The sequence below is a fragment of the Falco peregrinus genome, chromosome 9 (genome assembly GCF_023634155.1).
Source record: "Falco peregrinus isolate bFalPer1 chromosome 9, bFalPer1.pri, whole genome shotgun sequence".
In the NCBI taxonomy this organism is placed as follows: Eukaryota; Metazoa; Chordata; class Aves; order Falconiformes; family Falconidae; genus Falco; species Falco peregrinus.
Window position 1 is genome coordinate 6,660,263 of NC_073729.1, and position 15,551 is coordinate 6,675,813.

Consider the following 15,551-nt stretch of genomic DNA (forward strand, 5'->3'; position numbering starts at 1 on the left):
GATTCTAACATACTCTATTTAATCTCTTGAATCAACAGATTGCTTTGAGTTTTGCCTCATATTTGATGAAGTATCTATATATTCAGTACTCCCCTTTAAACACTTCAGTGTTTGTGACTCTCCTATCTGAAAGCAGAGGCAAAGATCATCAGTTTGTCCTATTTTAGGTGGTGTTTTCTCTAGCTTTCCTCTCCACAGAGCTGAAGAGTCTTGTGGCCTTATGTACTGGTAGGATTTAATTTACTTAATTAACTTGACTTCTGGTAAATTACTGAGTTTGGGTTTTTTTTATTGTTAAGAGTAATTGTTTTTGCAGGCTGTACTGAACTATTTATTTAGTTTGGCCTGAAGTCCTTTCTTAAAAGTTATTTCCTGCTTGACTGATAGCTTTTGTACCCCTTAGATTTGCTCATCTGGAAGTTAAAGAAATTCAAATCTTACACTGTACTCAGATGATTAGAGTTTTGAACAACAAGTATTTTAAGTAGATTTCTTAATTTGTCAAAGTTTATCCTCCTGAAATACTTCCAAAAAGTAATCAAAAATTAGTATTGAAATTAAACTATAAAAGCAAGAAGGAATTTAGTGTTCTTAATATTCCAGCAGGTAATTTCCAGCAATATATATGTGTAATAACATAGGTTTTTCTCCTTTGCCAAATATGACCCGAGGTCAACTATGGGTAACTAAACTAAACCGTTTGTTTTTCTCCTTTGCTCATTACATTAGATTTTTTTTTTTTGGCAAAGCTTACATGTATACAAATAGCCTGTAGTTCCCTAAACTTTGAATTTAACAGTAGAATAACCTGCAAATTTTGCTGTAAATAATTCAAAAGTGTCACGTAATGGCATAAAGTGGCAATGTTGCATCACTGGTGTGATTTTTAAGTAATCCCCTTGCTTTTATACTCTGGTTAGAGTTGCAGAGTACTTTGAGTACTTGATTGTAGTGTTACTTCAAAAAGAGTTCTTAAACAGAGAAAACTTAACATTTGTATAGCCACCTTCTTGATTTGAAATGATTGGGTTCTGTGTGGAGTGCTGACTAGTGGTTCATTGAATCCTTATCGGAGGTGTTTACCTTTGACTTGGTATGTTACCTTCCTGTTCCCTTGTATGATCTTTTTGTTTTGTTATTGTGTAATTGCTTGAAGAAGGCATGTTCTAGGTACAATTGCACAGGTTTGTCAGCAAGTCTGGTGCAGTTGCCCAGAAGTATTTTTATGTTACAGAACTTGTCTGAAATGTTAGAATAAAAGAACCTTTCTAAATTTTAGTCATTGTACGTGCCTCTGAGTCTCATTGCAGGTTTTGTGACTTCACAGCTTCCTGCTCCTAATGGCTAATCCCCAATTACATAGAATTTATCCTTTTGAACTGGTCATGAAACCAGTATTTTAGCTGAAATAACTAGGTTTAAATGAGATTCAAGTGGCAATTACAGGTTGCATATATTATCCCTTCCAAGTTTATGCTATACTGCTTGAACAATTTTGAGGAAAAAAAAAAATCCTAACAGGAAAAGACCTGATAGTCCTTAGCTCTGCATGTTACAATTTGACCCCTTTTCTGAGATGGTCTAATTTGACTATATTGTCTGATATGCTGTAATGAAATTAGATGCTTGGCTAACTTTGTCAGTTAATAATAAATAACCCACATAGTAGTTTTATTCATGTTTGAAATCGTAATGAATAGTAATGCTTTTCAGAAAAACCATAGGGCCATCTGCCTTTTTTTCTTTTTTTTCTCCTTTTTTTTTTTTTTTTTTTTTCCCCCTGGACCCATGGGTGGATGTATTAAAAATTTCTGTAAGCCTTGCAAAAAAGCACTGGGTGTAAAATGTAACTGGTCAGAAGTCCTTATCCTTTATGCACAGTGACCCTGGGTTGGATGTGAGCAAACTCTTCAGAATCTATTTATTCCAGGGAGCGTTTTGCTGGAGTTCCACGAATGCTTCGGTGGAGGCTGTTAGACTACAGATAATTGAGCTCCATCTCAGCCCCACTGGCTGCCCCAGCTGCTTTCTCCCTTTTGCTTACACTAGCATTTGTATGGCTGTATTTTGAATTGGATCGGAAACAGATACGGATTAAAAACTGCTGCAGGGTTTTTTATTTGTGGTTGGTTTTTTGTTTTTAAAGCGTACTAGATTTTTGTTACTTGAAACTGAAGTTCCTTAGCAATTGTTTCTTAGATGAGATGCTTCAAAGATGTGGTTTACATTTTTGGGAGCTGGCACGTGTGTACGGCATAAGGGATTAAAACAGCAGTAACTTGATACCATGAGATCGGTTCAGAGTTTAGTGTTCTGAACACTGCTTCCTTCCGGTGTACAATTTATCTTTTCCTGCTTTGTAGGAAAAGGTAATCATGGGCAGAGCTGATGTGTAGCGGTTCTTTCTGGGACTGTACTGAAAGCTGAATCGCACAAGTGGCGGAAAAAACATTTGTTTGTCTTCCTCCTCTGGTTCAGCAAAATCTAGCCACGTTCTAATGCAACAGGTCACTGCTGGGAGCTTGGGAACTGTTATGTTTGCAACTTAGTTACCTGATAATGATGCTGTCAAACTACCTTCTGTAAAGGAGTCACTGGTCCGGCAAACCTTTACTGTTCAACTTAATTATATACATTTTTTTTCTCCTTATAGAAGTAGACCTAAAGCTAATAGTAAACTTCAGACTTCTGAAAAATCTATAGTCTACACGTGGCTTTGCTGGCTATAGGAGTACATTTGCAGCTATTTAAATACTGTATTATCTTTGAGTTGCAGAAAGACAATGGGACCACTGGCATGCTGTCAGGAAACGTGCTTCTCCAAGAAATTGAAGGGCAGAATCAAGAACTGTCAGCTTTTTCTCAAGCAATTACAAAGTAAGAAATTACTGAACACAAATTAGCTTTCAGAAGGAAAAAGAAAAGCTAAGTAACTAATTCTCAGTTAGATTGACAGAGGCAGCTTTTTTTTTTTTTTGCTTGATGGGGCAGGTTTCAGTATGTATCCTTTTCCCTTTTCTAATCCCAGTTTTTCCTGGATTTGTCTTTGTTTTCTCAAAAATGCAACAGAATTGTTAAGGTGTTCAGTACTTTTGGATTATTATGTGTCATCTTTATTCTTTTGGTCCTGTAACTTTCCTCTCAGTCTTTTCCTTGTTTTTGTAATACTTTATCATCAAACTATTTTTTTCTGTGTAGTCTTCTGTCTTTTTTTAATACAATTTGTTTCGAAAGAATTTGAAGTCTTTCTTAGCTGATGCATCTCACTAAATCCTGTAACTTCAACTTTCTAACCCTTAAATGCTTTCATTATTTTGCTTTCACAACTGGAATTCTGTGAGAAATAAACTTGTTCCTGCTTTGTTCAGGTGGTGAAATTTCTCGACGGTCTTAGCAAATTAGATGGGACTTAATCAACCAGAATTCTCCTTTATTGTTTGGTTACTGCCATGACTTAATGAGTCTGTTTTTTTTTAAAAAATTTCTTCTGTTTTCCTAGAGAAGACAAACTAGGTGTCTTGCCTTTTTCCCTCCTCTCAAGATCAAAATCCAAGAAATAATGGGGGGAAATAGAGATCTTAGAATTTGAAGGATAGCAGCTACTTTTTAATACAGGAATGTTTACAAAATGGAAGGAAACTCTGTAAACCCAATGATAATTCTTATACCTGTGAAACTTACTGGTGAACAACATGTCAAAGCTCGCATAAAATAGGCTTGTTGCAACAGTTTATAGTTAGATCTGGTTGTTGCCCTTTCTTTCAAGACCCAGTGCTTAAAATGCTGATGGATTCTTGACTGGACAAGCGAGAGGGATTCCTTTTTTCTACTCACGCTGTTGTCGGTAATCAGGATGATGAAATAGGTGACCATTATAGATGAGTTCTGTTCTTAATCGCCTGTAATAATACTACAATATTGGCAGAAGGCTAAGGTTAGATTATTTCATCCTTTTTAAATAGCAGCTATTAAAAACTAAAAGCCGGCATCAAAGTACTGCCTGTTCATTAGTAGGTGAATGTTTTATACTGATCATGTCCTAAATAAAAGCCCTTTCCTTAATTTAGGCCTCTTTCTTAACTTCTACTACTTGGAATAACTAACTTCTGTATAGTATCTAAGTTCAGATTAGACTTCCAAAAACTGAAATGTGTAAAGAGTTTTGTGGCCTTTTGTGCATAAAAGAAGTACTTTTTAAAAATTAATTTTTAGTAAATGCTGTGGATTAGCCTTTAGACCATTTTAGAGTGCAGCTTCTACAGAAGCTGGATGTGTTCTGTAAGCATTGACCTATTAAATATTTTAAGCTACATAGAAAATGTGTCTAACTATAAGCTAGGGTTTTTTTTCCTAACTACTACTTGTATAAATACTGTGGGCAGTGTTCTGTTGAGAGCAAAAAACTAAATGGTGTTTTGCACATACAATTTTGGTAAAAAGCTAGTCTTTACTGTTCTGGCTTGTGGTTATTACTGTGTTGTTTTGCTGTAGCCTCAGACTTATCCATTCCAATGTTTCATAAACCTTCTCTACTTTCAGATTGAGGACCAAGTTTCCTTACACTAATCGGCAAACAAATCCAGGCTTTGTGCTGAGTCCAATCATGCTGCAAAGAAGTATAAGTGGGGAGAGTGCCAGTATCAAGGTTTCTATAGAAATCGAAGAATTCCAGCAACCAGTAACTTTTACGTGTGATGGTATGTTGCTGCTTTTTAAATTGGAGTTTGTTGTAAGGCTTAGAATGGTGGGTTAAGACTGTACGCTCAGTCTAGGCCAGCGGCTTTCAGGTTGTGTAATCCCCGGGGGCTCGGGTGCGTGGATTGCTTGTGGGGAATGGGGAAAAGGTAACTGAAGAAAGAACCGCATTCTGGGTCAGTGTCCATCAGAAGGTATTTGAAACCTTTTAAAAGTGAAACACTTTTTTTTTTTTTTTTTTTTGTAAAAGGAAAGCTGAACAAACCAAAAGCACTATTCTATCCACAGCTGGAATGTTAAAACAGTTTTTTCAAGAGTTTGACCTACTTTATGGTAATTGAGGGGACAATGACACCAGGACTGAGACTATTAACTTTCAATTGAATTTTTTATTTCAACACTCTAACATGTGTTTAAACTCTTGCAAGCTATCTAAAAATTTGGACAAATCGCTGTTGGGAAGTATGAATAAACACTGAATTTACCTATTACTTCAATGTATGCTTACGAACACAAACACTAAACTAATACTGTTGTGATATGCCACAACTAGGTGGCCCAGTTCTGTGGGTAACTGGGAGTATTAGTTTGCGGTGGGACTCTTAGGTTTGTCTTGTTCTTGTACATAAACTTATTCTTTGTGCAGTCAAGACTGCACAGCATATTTGTATTAAAGGCAGTAACTCTGGATGCTGCCAACTTGTGACAGTTCTTGGTGATAAAATAACAGTTAGTTAATGTACCTCAGGAGCAACTTAGATTTTAGCCTCTATACTGTTGTGACCTCTTAGCCCTTGTGAGGGTTCCCATTCCCAGACCATGTCTGCTAGTAGTGGAGCTATGCTGTGGTGGTTTTTTATCATGTGGTCCGTTACCTGTTAACACTGAAGATGCTTTAGTCAGTTGTTCTCAAAAGCTAGGAAGTTGCTCTATTATGCTTAAACTAGCTGTTCTATTGGAAAAGCTCTCAGGGCACAAGAGTTTTCATTCGTGACTTAATACTCCTTCATTGGGAAATGAGGTGCACTGTAAGTGTAGCCTAGGAAGTGTTTTTGCTCTTAATCTGTAAGATGAAGATTATTTTCCTAATATTATAGGCTTAATCCTTGCCTACAAAAGGCTTTGGTAGCGTAAGTACAATGTTACGGCTTCAACCCTTAATTTCTAGAAGTTTTGTGAATACCTTGGAGTGTGTTTTGCATTGTAGCCCCACGTATCTTATTCTTTGTGCTTTCTGCTTTCTTTCTGATGCTAAAACTAATCACAAACTACTACTTTCACTGGCTATGGAAGACAAGTATCTGTAGTTCATACGTGACTAGTAATAGACATATTTAAAGTTACTCTCTTCCTTTAATTCCTTCTCTTCTTGATCAAATTGTTACATACCTTAACACTGTAATGCTAGAACTGCTTTAGTATGGCTTTCAGTCTTGCAGTTCAGAAGGAGCTGCAGCCTTCCAGAGTTCTGACAGGTCAACGTGTAGAAAGGGCCCAGAAGGGAAACAGATAAACTTTAGAGCTTATTTGGGTATACCTATTCATTTTGCACTTGTTCGTTAGACTTTACATAGAAGTACAAATCTACCTGAGCCATCGCTGCGTTGTCAGCAAGGAATGAATATCTTCCAACAAAACAGAGGGTGGGGAAAAGTTGGTAACATTATCTTTGTGTTACTTGACTAGGCTTTGCAGGGCTGAGACCTGTGCCGATGCAGCCTGTGACTGTAGCCTATAAACTGTTCCTGCATCTTTTTTCTCTATCAACCACCATATTTTCTGCTGAAAGTAGTACAGCAGTTTCGCTGTAGATTAATAACTTAAATAGTCTCAATGAGTTAGTGTTTCTGAGTTCATAGTACTTATCGTTCCTTGTTCTTGAATTCCACATACTTGTTCTTCATATGCCATCAAATACCTCGGTGCTTGTAATAATTAATCATCTGTTAATGAGATGAAGCACTTGTGTTACCTTGTGTTACCTTGCAGAAAATATTATTTTAGCATTATTTCTGTATACACCATGGTAGTAACATTTCTTTCTTAAAAGAAGAATTGGGGAAACTAGGAAGGTCCCTGGAGGGGAAAAACCCCACCCTGAAGGTACTGATGAAAAATTAAAATGCTTGTATACAGTGTTTTTTGCAGAATGTTGAGGCAATCTAGTGACATTATTTGTGAATGTTTTAAAGTGGAAGATGAGAAACTAGGTAGGTGAGGGGTAGAGAACATTTTGTACTTAAAACATTGGTGTTAAAACATACCTCTGTATCTTTTTGTCAGTGACAGCTGGTGGCTGTAGGGGGATGGATTTTGGGTTTGGCTGGGATTATTTCTGTTGCTGTGTAGTTGCTGAACGGAGGAGAGACAGTTTTCAAAAAAATGCTTGGAGCCTGATGTGAAAGTACTGATAGTTAAGAGTTGCTTTTTGCAAAGGCTTGGTGATGCTTAGTGAGATCTGATCTGTACGGTCTGGAAACTGCCCTAGACAAATGGAAAGTAAAAGAAAGGATTATCAGTACGGTTTACCTCTGCTACAGCTGATACTTCCTCAGAAGCAGAGCAAATAGAGAAGTTCAATTTTCAGCTCTTCAGATGGTGATTTTTAAACTTTAAGCAGCTCCAGGGTCACTTACCTACTTGAAGTCTGTGCTAAATAAGCCAAATCTGTAATTAAAAAAGCTATTGTCATATAAAAACTCCTGGAAAACAAGACTGCAGGCTGTTTCTGTGCTTTTGGTCAAGTGACTGCAGTATATCGGTAATTTTTTAAAAAATACTGATTTCTTAAATTACAGGCAGGTTTTACAACAATGCCTTTCTTTGAGGAAAAAAAATTGAAGATCAAACTATGAAACTTAGGATATTATGGAAGCATAAGTCTTTACTACTTTTATACTACTAGTATAAAAATCATTAAATTACTAGTTTGAGTGAGCATAGGTTAATATAACTTGCTATAGATTTGTTTTTTTAACTTTTAGACGTAATTTTTTTAAACAGTGAGTTCCCCTGTTGAGCTTATAATAATGCAGGCGCTTTGCTGGGTGCATGATGACTTGAATGAAGTGGACATTGGCAGCTATATCCTGAAAGTCTGTGGCCAGGAAGAAGTTTTACAGAAGTAAGCAAACTCTTTTTCATTAATACTTAATTTCATGCTTTTTCATGGCACAGTTACTGGGAAGTATATTTTTAACAAATAAATGTGTGAAAGCGGAGATGTTAAAAACATTGAGTCACACTTTACACAAAGATCAGAAGTCTTTAGAGTTGCTCTGGGATACAGCAAGTTAGAGTCTCAGCATCTTCCTAGAAATCTGTTCTAAGCTGACATTACTGTGTTGAATGCAGAGTTCTTTTAGATGCAGAATTCTAGAGCATTTCTGTAATGGATGTTGTAGTTTTTGGCTGCTCTTCAAATCCCAGCAACCAGGAAAAAAAAAAACTACTGATGAATTCTAATAATCTGGAATAATATGTGATTGTTTTGGTTTTTTTCCCCCAAAACTTAATGGTTTAGAAATCTGTATTAATTTTTTAGGTTAAAATATTTGGTGTCACCATTAGCCATGGTAGCTAAGAGCTGTAGCAAAAGTATAGGTATCTGTAATAGTGTATTAAAGCTTCTGCAGAAGTAAAAATCAGATCAAGAAGTATGGTACAGAGCTGGATTCACCATTTCCTTGTTTTGAGCCAACAGGTTGCCTTAAACATTTCATGTGAGTTTTCAAGAACACTGCATAGTTTTGGTGTAACTATAGCTTTCTTTGTTTAACAGTAAGCACTGTGTTGGAAGTCATGAATATATTCAGAACTGTCGGAAGTGGGATACAGAAATCAAACTGCAGCTCTTGACCCACAGTGTAATATGCAGAGATCTAGCACGAACAGTAAGTACAGCAGCAATGTAAATCTTCAAGAGGCTGGGAGTTTGCATCAGAGTTGATGGATCTGAGGGTGTAAGCTCTTTGTGGTGTTAACAAAGCATTGGGTCTTCTTGGTGTTGGGAATTGTGTTCTTTACTGAGAGGAAATGACATACATACTGAATTTTTGCAAGGCAAATAATGTAAGTATGGGTAATATCTCTTTATTAGACTAAGTACTATAGCTGGAAGAAGTATGCAAGCATTAGGACTAAACTTGAGGCCTGAGAGAAGCAACAAGTTTCAGAGTTAAATAGATGTTTTGAACAGGTTTTTTTACTTTAATTGGATATGGCACTCAATTGCTGTTTCTTCCCTCTGTTCCAATGTGTACCTGTTTCGTAGGCTATTAATTAGTTCTTTTCCCCTTTGAAGAGTTCACCTTATATCTTTCATTACTAATGCCTGTGGAATAGAAGGGGAAACTTCTAAAACAGTATTACAAATTATAGAAAGGTGAGAACTGGACTTGATATCTCATATTTTATTGCAGGAAGATGATGACAGCACACCCATACATCTAACCAAACACCTCTACAAAGTAGAAAAGCCTTTCAGAGAACCTATTATAAGGTAATGTTATGTGGTTATTTTAGTAATCGAGCCCGCTGCTGAGTTTCTGACTGGGGTTATATTACGCTCTTGCACTTGAGTTCAATAACTACTGTTTCTTGCAGGTCTTCTATTGAAGAGCTTCTTGATGTGTATCAGAAGCAAGTCAATATAGCTCTTAAAAATGAGGTAAGTCCTCGTAAATTATTGCTGAACTAAAAGTAGCATGAGAAAGTTTAATAATGAGATAGTTGGGGGGGGGGGGGGGGGAAAGGCTTGCAGGTGTTCTTGGGAAAACTGATTTGAACAAGCTGTCAAATGTAAAATTGGAATAATGGATTTTTAGATTACTGCTCTTTTCTTGCTAACTGATGATTACTTTAATCATCACAATTCTTAATGTATCTTCCAAGTCCTGGGGGTGCAAAATAACCTTTTCCTCAAAAATGTTGGAAGAGATTAATTTAGGGGAATAAGCAAAATCCTGAATCATGACTGCACCCATTGTTGTGAGCCATGAATGAATATTAGTAACAGGAAAAAATCTACAAAAGTGAGCAGTAACAGTTGTGTTCAATGGGAGTTGAAACTGAAGCACGTTTGCAACATACAAGTAAGTGTTACACAAAGTGTAGTAACATCTCATTCTGCACTACTGGATTAATTTAAAATACACTGTCAAAACCATTGTCAATTTCAGTGTATGGCAGGTAGCTTAAAACAGCTTGCATGTCGAATAGTTGGGAATGATTTCCCAAGTGCTAGCTGAAAGTAACCTGCTTTACTCATTTCCAAAAGGAGAAGCTTAGCTCAGCTCCTGATAGTAAGGTAGCTAGGAGACTTGAATACTTCAACATCAGGTAGCTATGCTTCTTAGTTTCTCTAAGAACAGTCTTGAAAAGAATGACTTAATTACAATACTTTTCATTTCCACTACATAAGTTTACCTCTCCAGGAATGCAGGTCTGAACAAGCTGATGTCCCTGCTATTTATATATTCCCTTAACGCTCTTTAATTCCCTTGATGGTGATTCACCTTGTTGAAGGGTAGTTGTGAACACAGTCTTTGTAGAAGAGTAAGATGTTACTGCTCCTTGGTATGTGGTGCTTGTGTTGCTTGGGTCTTGCAGCTGCTTTAGCTTGTTTAACTGTGATTTCACAGGCCGAGGTGAGGAATGCAAAACACCTCAATTCAGACTTGATATTCTACTCTTTCTACAATCTTTCTGAGGGTGGGAGATGTAACTTGTAGGTGATGAGAATTAGGTCCAAGTATCAGCAGTTGCATTTCAAATTTCTTACTTCCTGAAGTGAGTTCCTGTGCGTATTCAGTAGCTGACACTTGCTAATCAGAGTGAGACAGGGTCATCTGTAAGTAACTTGCACACAGCCTTTGATTTCACATCACTGGACACTTGAAAACTTATCTTTTGTCTGTTTATTGAGATTAATTTGAGAGCCTGTGAGGAAGATAGTGGTGGAAATTTTGCTTTTTGTGTGTCAAAACATCTGTTACCTTCAAAGTGTTAGCTTGGAAAGTATGGCTTAAATATTTACAATGTGTTCTGACTTCTGTGGTTATTTTCTTACCAGACAAAGTTAATTGTTGCCAGGTAACTCCCAATACAAAAATGTTTTGATTCAAATGGCTGCTTTGCTATGCACTTCTAAGAAGGTCATGAGACTTATATCTGGGGAGGGTGGGGTTTGGGAATCGGTTTACATTTTGCTGTGAGGGTTTTACACTAATCCTTCTTTACTTGTTTCTTTCACAATGACTTATAAGCACTTTCAACCCTATACATTAAGCCTCTAAAAAGTAGTTATTTTGAAGCAAGTATTTTCATTTTCTACATGTGGTCTTTAAAACTGGATGAAGCCTTTTGCTTCTATTAAAAACCCGAAACCCAAGAAACCTAGGATATGATAGTTTTAAGTTGCTTTTCCTCTACTTGAAGAGGAGGAGGAAGGGAATATTAGAAGCATATTGTTTGTTGTGGTGTTGGGGTTTTTTGTATTTAGTAGCCTACCAGCATTTTCATTTTCTGATAGGAAGCAGATCTGTTCCTTCCAAAAAAAATTCCTTTGAAGTGTGCAAACTCCCCTTCCTTTTCCAAGGTGACAGTCTGCAATTGCTTCATCTGGAAGAACCGTTTAAATACTATGTAAGGCAAAAGTTGCAACAAACTTCTTAGAAAAGTAAATTTCAGTAAAAAAGATGAGTTCCATTATGGAAGCTGTACTGTAGTGTAACTGTAACTTGAACCTAATGTCTTTTTTGAAGAGGGATGAAATTGAAACACTGCTTCTCTTGCATTCCTTTCTCACACTAATTGAATATTATTTTTTTAAGTACATGTTCTTTTTTACACCATGAGGGAATTTGAGCTTAGTATCTAATTAGAAAATACTTGTCTGCCAACAGCTTAGTAGAAAAATGGTTGGAAACTGCCTAATGTTTTCTTGGGACCCCATGCTAGAACCCGTGCTACTAGGCTTTTGGTGTTGATAACTGAGCTATAAGGAAGCTCTCAATACTGAGATTTTTGTTTAGTCAAATTGTTATACTGTAGTTTAATTGAGTTATGCATTTCATAATGAAATTTTCTTGGCAATTCATTAAGCAAATGTAAAATTAAAGGAATACTGAGTTTCACAATTATGATCAGATCAACCTGTTCTGTTGTACATTCCTTATTAGAACCAGCATAAAGCAGTAGATCATGTAATTAAGACTGTCAGAAAAATCTGTTCCACATTGGATTGTGTAGAGACTCCTGCAATAACGGAATCGGTAAAGAAGCTAAGGAGGGCTGTTAATCTTCCAAGGACTAAAAATGCCGAGGTAAACTCTCATACTCTAAATTGTTTTCTGAGGTATGCTTTGTAACACTGGCAAATAGTATTTCATAATCTTTGGTGGTTGCAAATACCAGCAACAGTTCTGTCAGGGTTATATGGGTTTTTTTTATTTTACCTGATAACCTTCCGTATATTTTAACATCTCTTTGCTGTTAAGGTGTTAATGGCTTGCTTTTGGAATCCTTTCCTGAATAGTGACTTTTTAAAACTAGTTCTAAAACACTTTTTTCCAGTTCTGTAATTACAGACCTGTGTCACAGCAGATGCTACTAAATCTGACTGAGGGAAATGAACAGTTAGCTTATGTCCTCTAAAATCAGTGCAGTTGTGCTTAAAGGAGGGATTCACATCATGTATTTTCTGTGTAGTATTTGTGAATAGCAGTAGCATCTTAAAAGTCTTAACAGTTCATGCTTCTGTGTTCCTGAGCATATGGACAAAAATAAAATCTCTTAAACAGAACAGATCTTGATGATCAAAATGAACAGATCACTTGAGGAGAGCTGGTCTCAAGTCACGTTGCCAAAAACAGTTGTTAAAGGGAGAAGTGTGCAAACAAAGTTAAATGGTGTTATGGTGCTATTTCTGTTGTCCTACAGCCTTATTAGGGTGGTGATTCATAGGCTGTTCTACTCACTTTGGCTTCATCAGTTCAGTGATATATTTGTAATACTGAGCAGGAGTCTTGCAAAATGCACAGATCAAATAAATAGTTGTCACAAGAACTAAAATCCTTGCAGGGAAATGCAGAAGACATATTAGGAAAACAACAAAATACAAGATGTTAAATATTTCTTCAATGTTTCATAGGAGAAAACTGTAGAAATGATTATATTGTAGTGTAAAAAAACTTTCAAAGATGATGCTGCTCCAGTAGGATATGTATGGAGGCATATAAGATTGTTTTCAAAAATGAAATTGCTGTGAGGATTGGAGCCAGTTGCGTCTAGACTTTATGTAAGATATTGCTAGATTTCATTTTTAAAATTTTTAAGTAATTGTTTTGTAGTTGGAAGATGTGGCCAAAAAGCTAAACAAAACAAAAGATTGTCCAGTAGAAAATTAAATATATAGTGCTGTTTCAACAGTTTTCGCATGCATCCTGTCATGCTAAAGTATTTTTACTACTTGACATGTATGGTGGACACGTGACCGTTTTTCTCAAAGGGGAAAGTGATGTGATTCCCACCCCCTGCCAAGTTTCTCCATCTTTTCTATAAGAATATGAAATTTTTTGTTAGTTAAAACTTAATTTTAACAAGATGCTCAATTAATACACTAAAAGAGAGGATTAATTCTTCTGCAGCAGTTGTGGCAAACCTCTTATACTTTCTCCGAAGTATTAGGAATTCACTGGGTTTTGGTTTTGAATCACAAACTTTGTTTTCATGAAAAGCTTTAGTCTTACCAGAAGTTTGATTGGGTGTGAAACCCTTCCTTACTACGAAGGGAGTAAATTCCTATGATTTGTCACCGGTTGGCTTCAACAGTGTCCTTGTTGAGACTAGACACTGCAGTAATACTGTATCATGTTTAGACTTCAATTTTAGCAGACCAAGAAGCAGACATAGCAGATAGTACAAAGTAACAGTACTTACAGTACTTCGGTTTTCTCAGTTGTTTAACACTTTCTCTTATTCAATAAATATATTCTTACTCTGCCTACAAAAGATACCTTAACAAATGCCACAAAACAGCTGCTCAGACTGAAATTACCAGGTAACTGAGCTAACAGCTTCTGCTTTCATCTGTAACAGTCCTGAGTTTTCTCTCTACTTGGAGAAGCTAGAGTATCCTGAGCAATATTCCAATATACTGTGTCTTAAGAGTTCATGAAGGGGGTCAAAACAGTTGTGACTTGACAAAACATGAGCTTTTGAACATGGTGAACGGTTGCTGCATGATGTAGAAATTGCAATGCTGTACGTTTACTCAAAGCTCCTCAAGAGTTAAGATTATAATTCAGCCTAATTCAGCTGTCTTGTAGCTTCTGTACAAGATACTTAAGACAGATGGAAAATTAGTATGGGTTTCTCAGTATTGACACTTGCTCTAACTTTACTGTATAGGTATCCTTAAAACGCGGTGATGACACTAGCAAGAGCTCATCTGGTGAGTAAAGTTCTTAAAATTTATTTAAAATCTGCTTTCAGGTGGCTGCTTTAGGAAGATATGAATTAAAGATAAATTATAATTTAGTTTCACTGCAGCCTGAAAACCCTCTGAAAGTGAGTATAGACCAGTTAACAAGAGCAGTTGAGGCCCTTCTGCAACTCCACGTGAATTCATGTAGCAGTTCTGCAGCAATTTCTTCAAAAGATAGTAAGAGTACCAAGGAAGCATGGACTGCCACAGAACATCTCCAGTTCACAATATTTGCTGCTCATGGAATTTCTCCTGGTTGGGTATCAAAGTGAGTAATTTATTAATTGTAAAATTCATCCTTTTATATATTTTTTTTTTTGTTTAATTTATTTTCTTTTTCTTGTCTAGTTACGAGAAATACTACTTGATTTGTTCTCTGACCCATAATGGAAAAGATCTGTTCAAGCCTATCCAGTCCAAGAAGGTTGGCACATACAAGAACTTCTTCTACTTGATTAAATGGGATGAACTGTAAGTGACTTCAGCGTACTAAAACTCAGTAAAGTATTTTGGTTTAGCTTGTACCTTCCTAGCTAGCTGCTGAATACATTCAAGCAACCCTTACAACTGCTTCCATCTGAAGTGTTGAAAGAACAATGTTTGAGACTGACTGATAAAAATCAGAAATATTTTTCCAAACGGTATTTCTCTACTCACTTTTAAAGTGGGAATGGAAACACTGGACAAGTGCCCTGTGCTAATGTGTTAGTAGTATACAATTAGAAGGAGATGCAAAGGTCATAGCATTTGTTGTAGTAGCAACAGCTTGTGCTGCTTAAAGAAGGATGACTAAAGCTTGCTTATGAGCGGTGCTTAAATTATGTAAGTGCAGAGGAGAAGCAACTCACTAACATGTATGTTGAATCATTTTTTATTTCAAAGACATGGTAACAACTTCGTATCTCAATTGGAAGGTCTAATTTAGGAATATTTCTATAGAGAGAGCAAGTGCATAAATGCTTAAGAGTACCTGTCTGTAGCATATGGGAATGTCTGGTTTGAGCTACTAAACTTCAGTTTCTCTTTATGGGGCAGGGGGAGAAGGTAGAAGGGAAGAAAGAAGGGCATGCGGAGGATAAATGGGGAGAGGATGGCAGATGATAACTGCTAACTGGGAGGGGTAAATATTTTTCATTACCTGTGCACAGCTTACTCTTTCCCACTTCATCGCTGTTGGGTGGCCTGTCATAACTGGAGCTTCCGGTGAGCTCCGTGTTACTCTGTATCTGTGTTCCTGGCTGTTTTTAAAGGTCAGAGACCGACCCTGGGGAATACCCTGAAAGTGTGCAGTGACAAATTGTTTCAGACCAGGAATGAGAGTTCCAGGTTCTAGAATACCTTCGGAGGGTATTCAAACTACTTTAGGTTT

At 36.6% G+C, this 15,551-nt stretch overlaps 1 protein-coding gene across 4 annotated transcripts in view; it reads left to right on the forward strand.

Moving 5' to 3' along the window:
* The window catches only part of PIK3C2A (phosphatidylinositol-4-phosphate 3-kinase catalytic subunit type 2 alpha), a 53,959-nt gene that overhangs the window by 15,579 nt on the left and 22,829 nt on the right, over positions 1–15,551 (forward strand). Inside the window, exons 3-12 of one of the 4 annotated variants that reach the window (XM_055813534.1) lie at positions 2,771–2,877; positions 4,540–4,697; positions 7,699–7,819; positions 8,477–8,588; positions 9,117–9,196; positions 9,301–9,364; positions 11,877–12,020; positions 14,107–14,149; positions 14,237–14,450; positions 14,531–14,653. In XM_055813534.1, coding sequence (XP_055669509.1) covers positions 2,771–2,877; positions 4,540–4,697; positions 7,699–7,819; positions 8,477–8,588; positions 9,117–9,196; positions 9,301–9,364; positions 11,877–12,020; positions 14,107–14,149; positions 14,237–14,450; positions 14,531–14,653 — 1,166 coding nt within the window. Of the gene's footprint in view, positions 1–2,770; positions 2,878–4,539; positions 4,698–7,698; positions 7,820–8,476; positions 8,589–9,116; positions 9,197–9,300; positions 9,365–11,876; positions 12,021–14,106; positions 14,150–14,190; positions 14,451–14,530; positions 14,654–15,551 lie in introns of all 4 variants that reach the window. The other 3 variants (XM_055813536.1, XM_055813533.1, XM_055813535.1) reach the window with 3 other exon arrangements.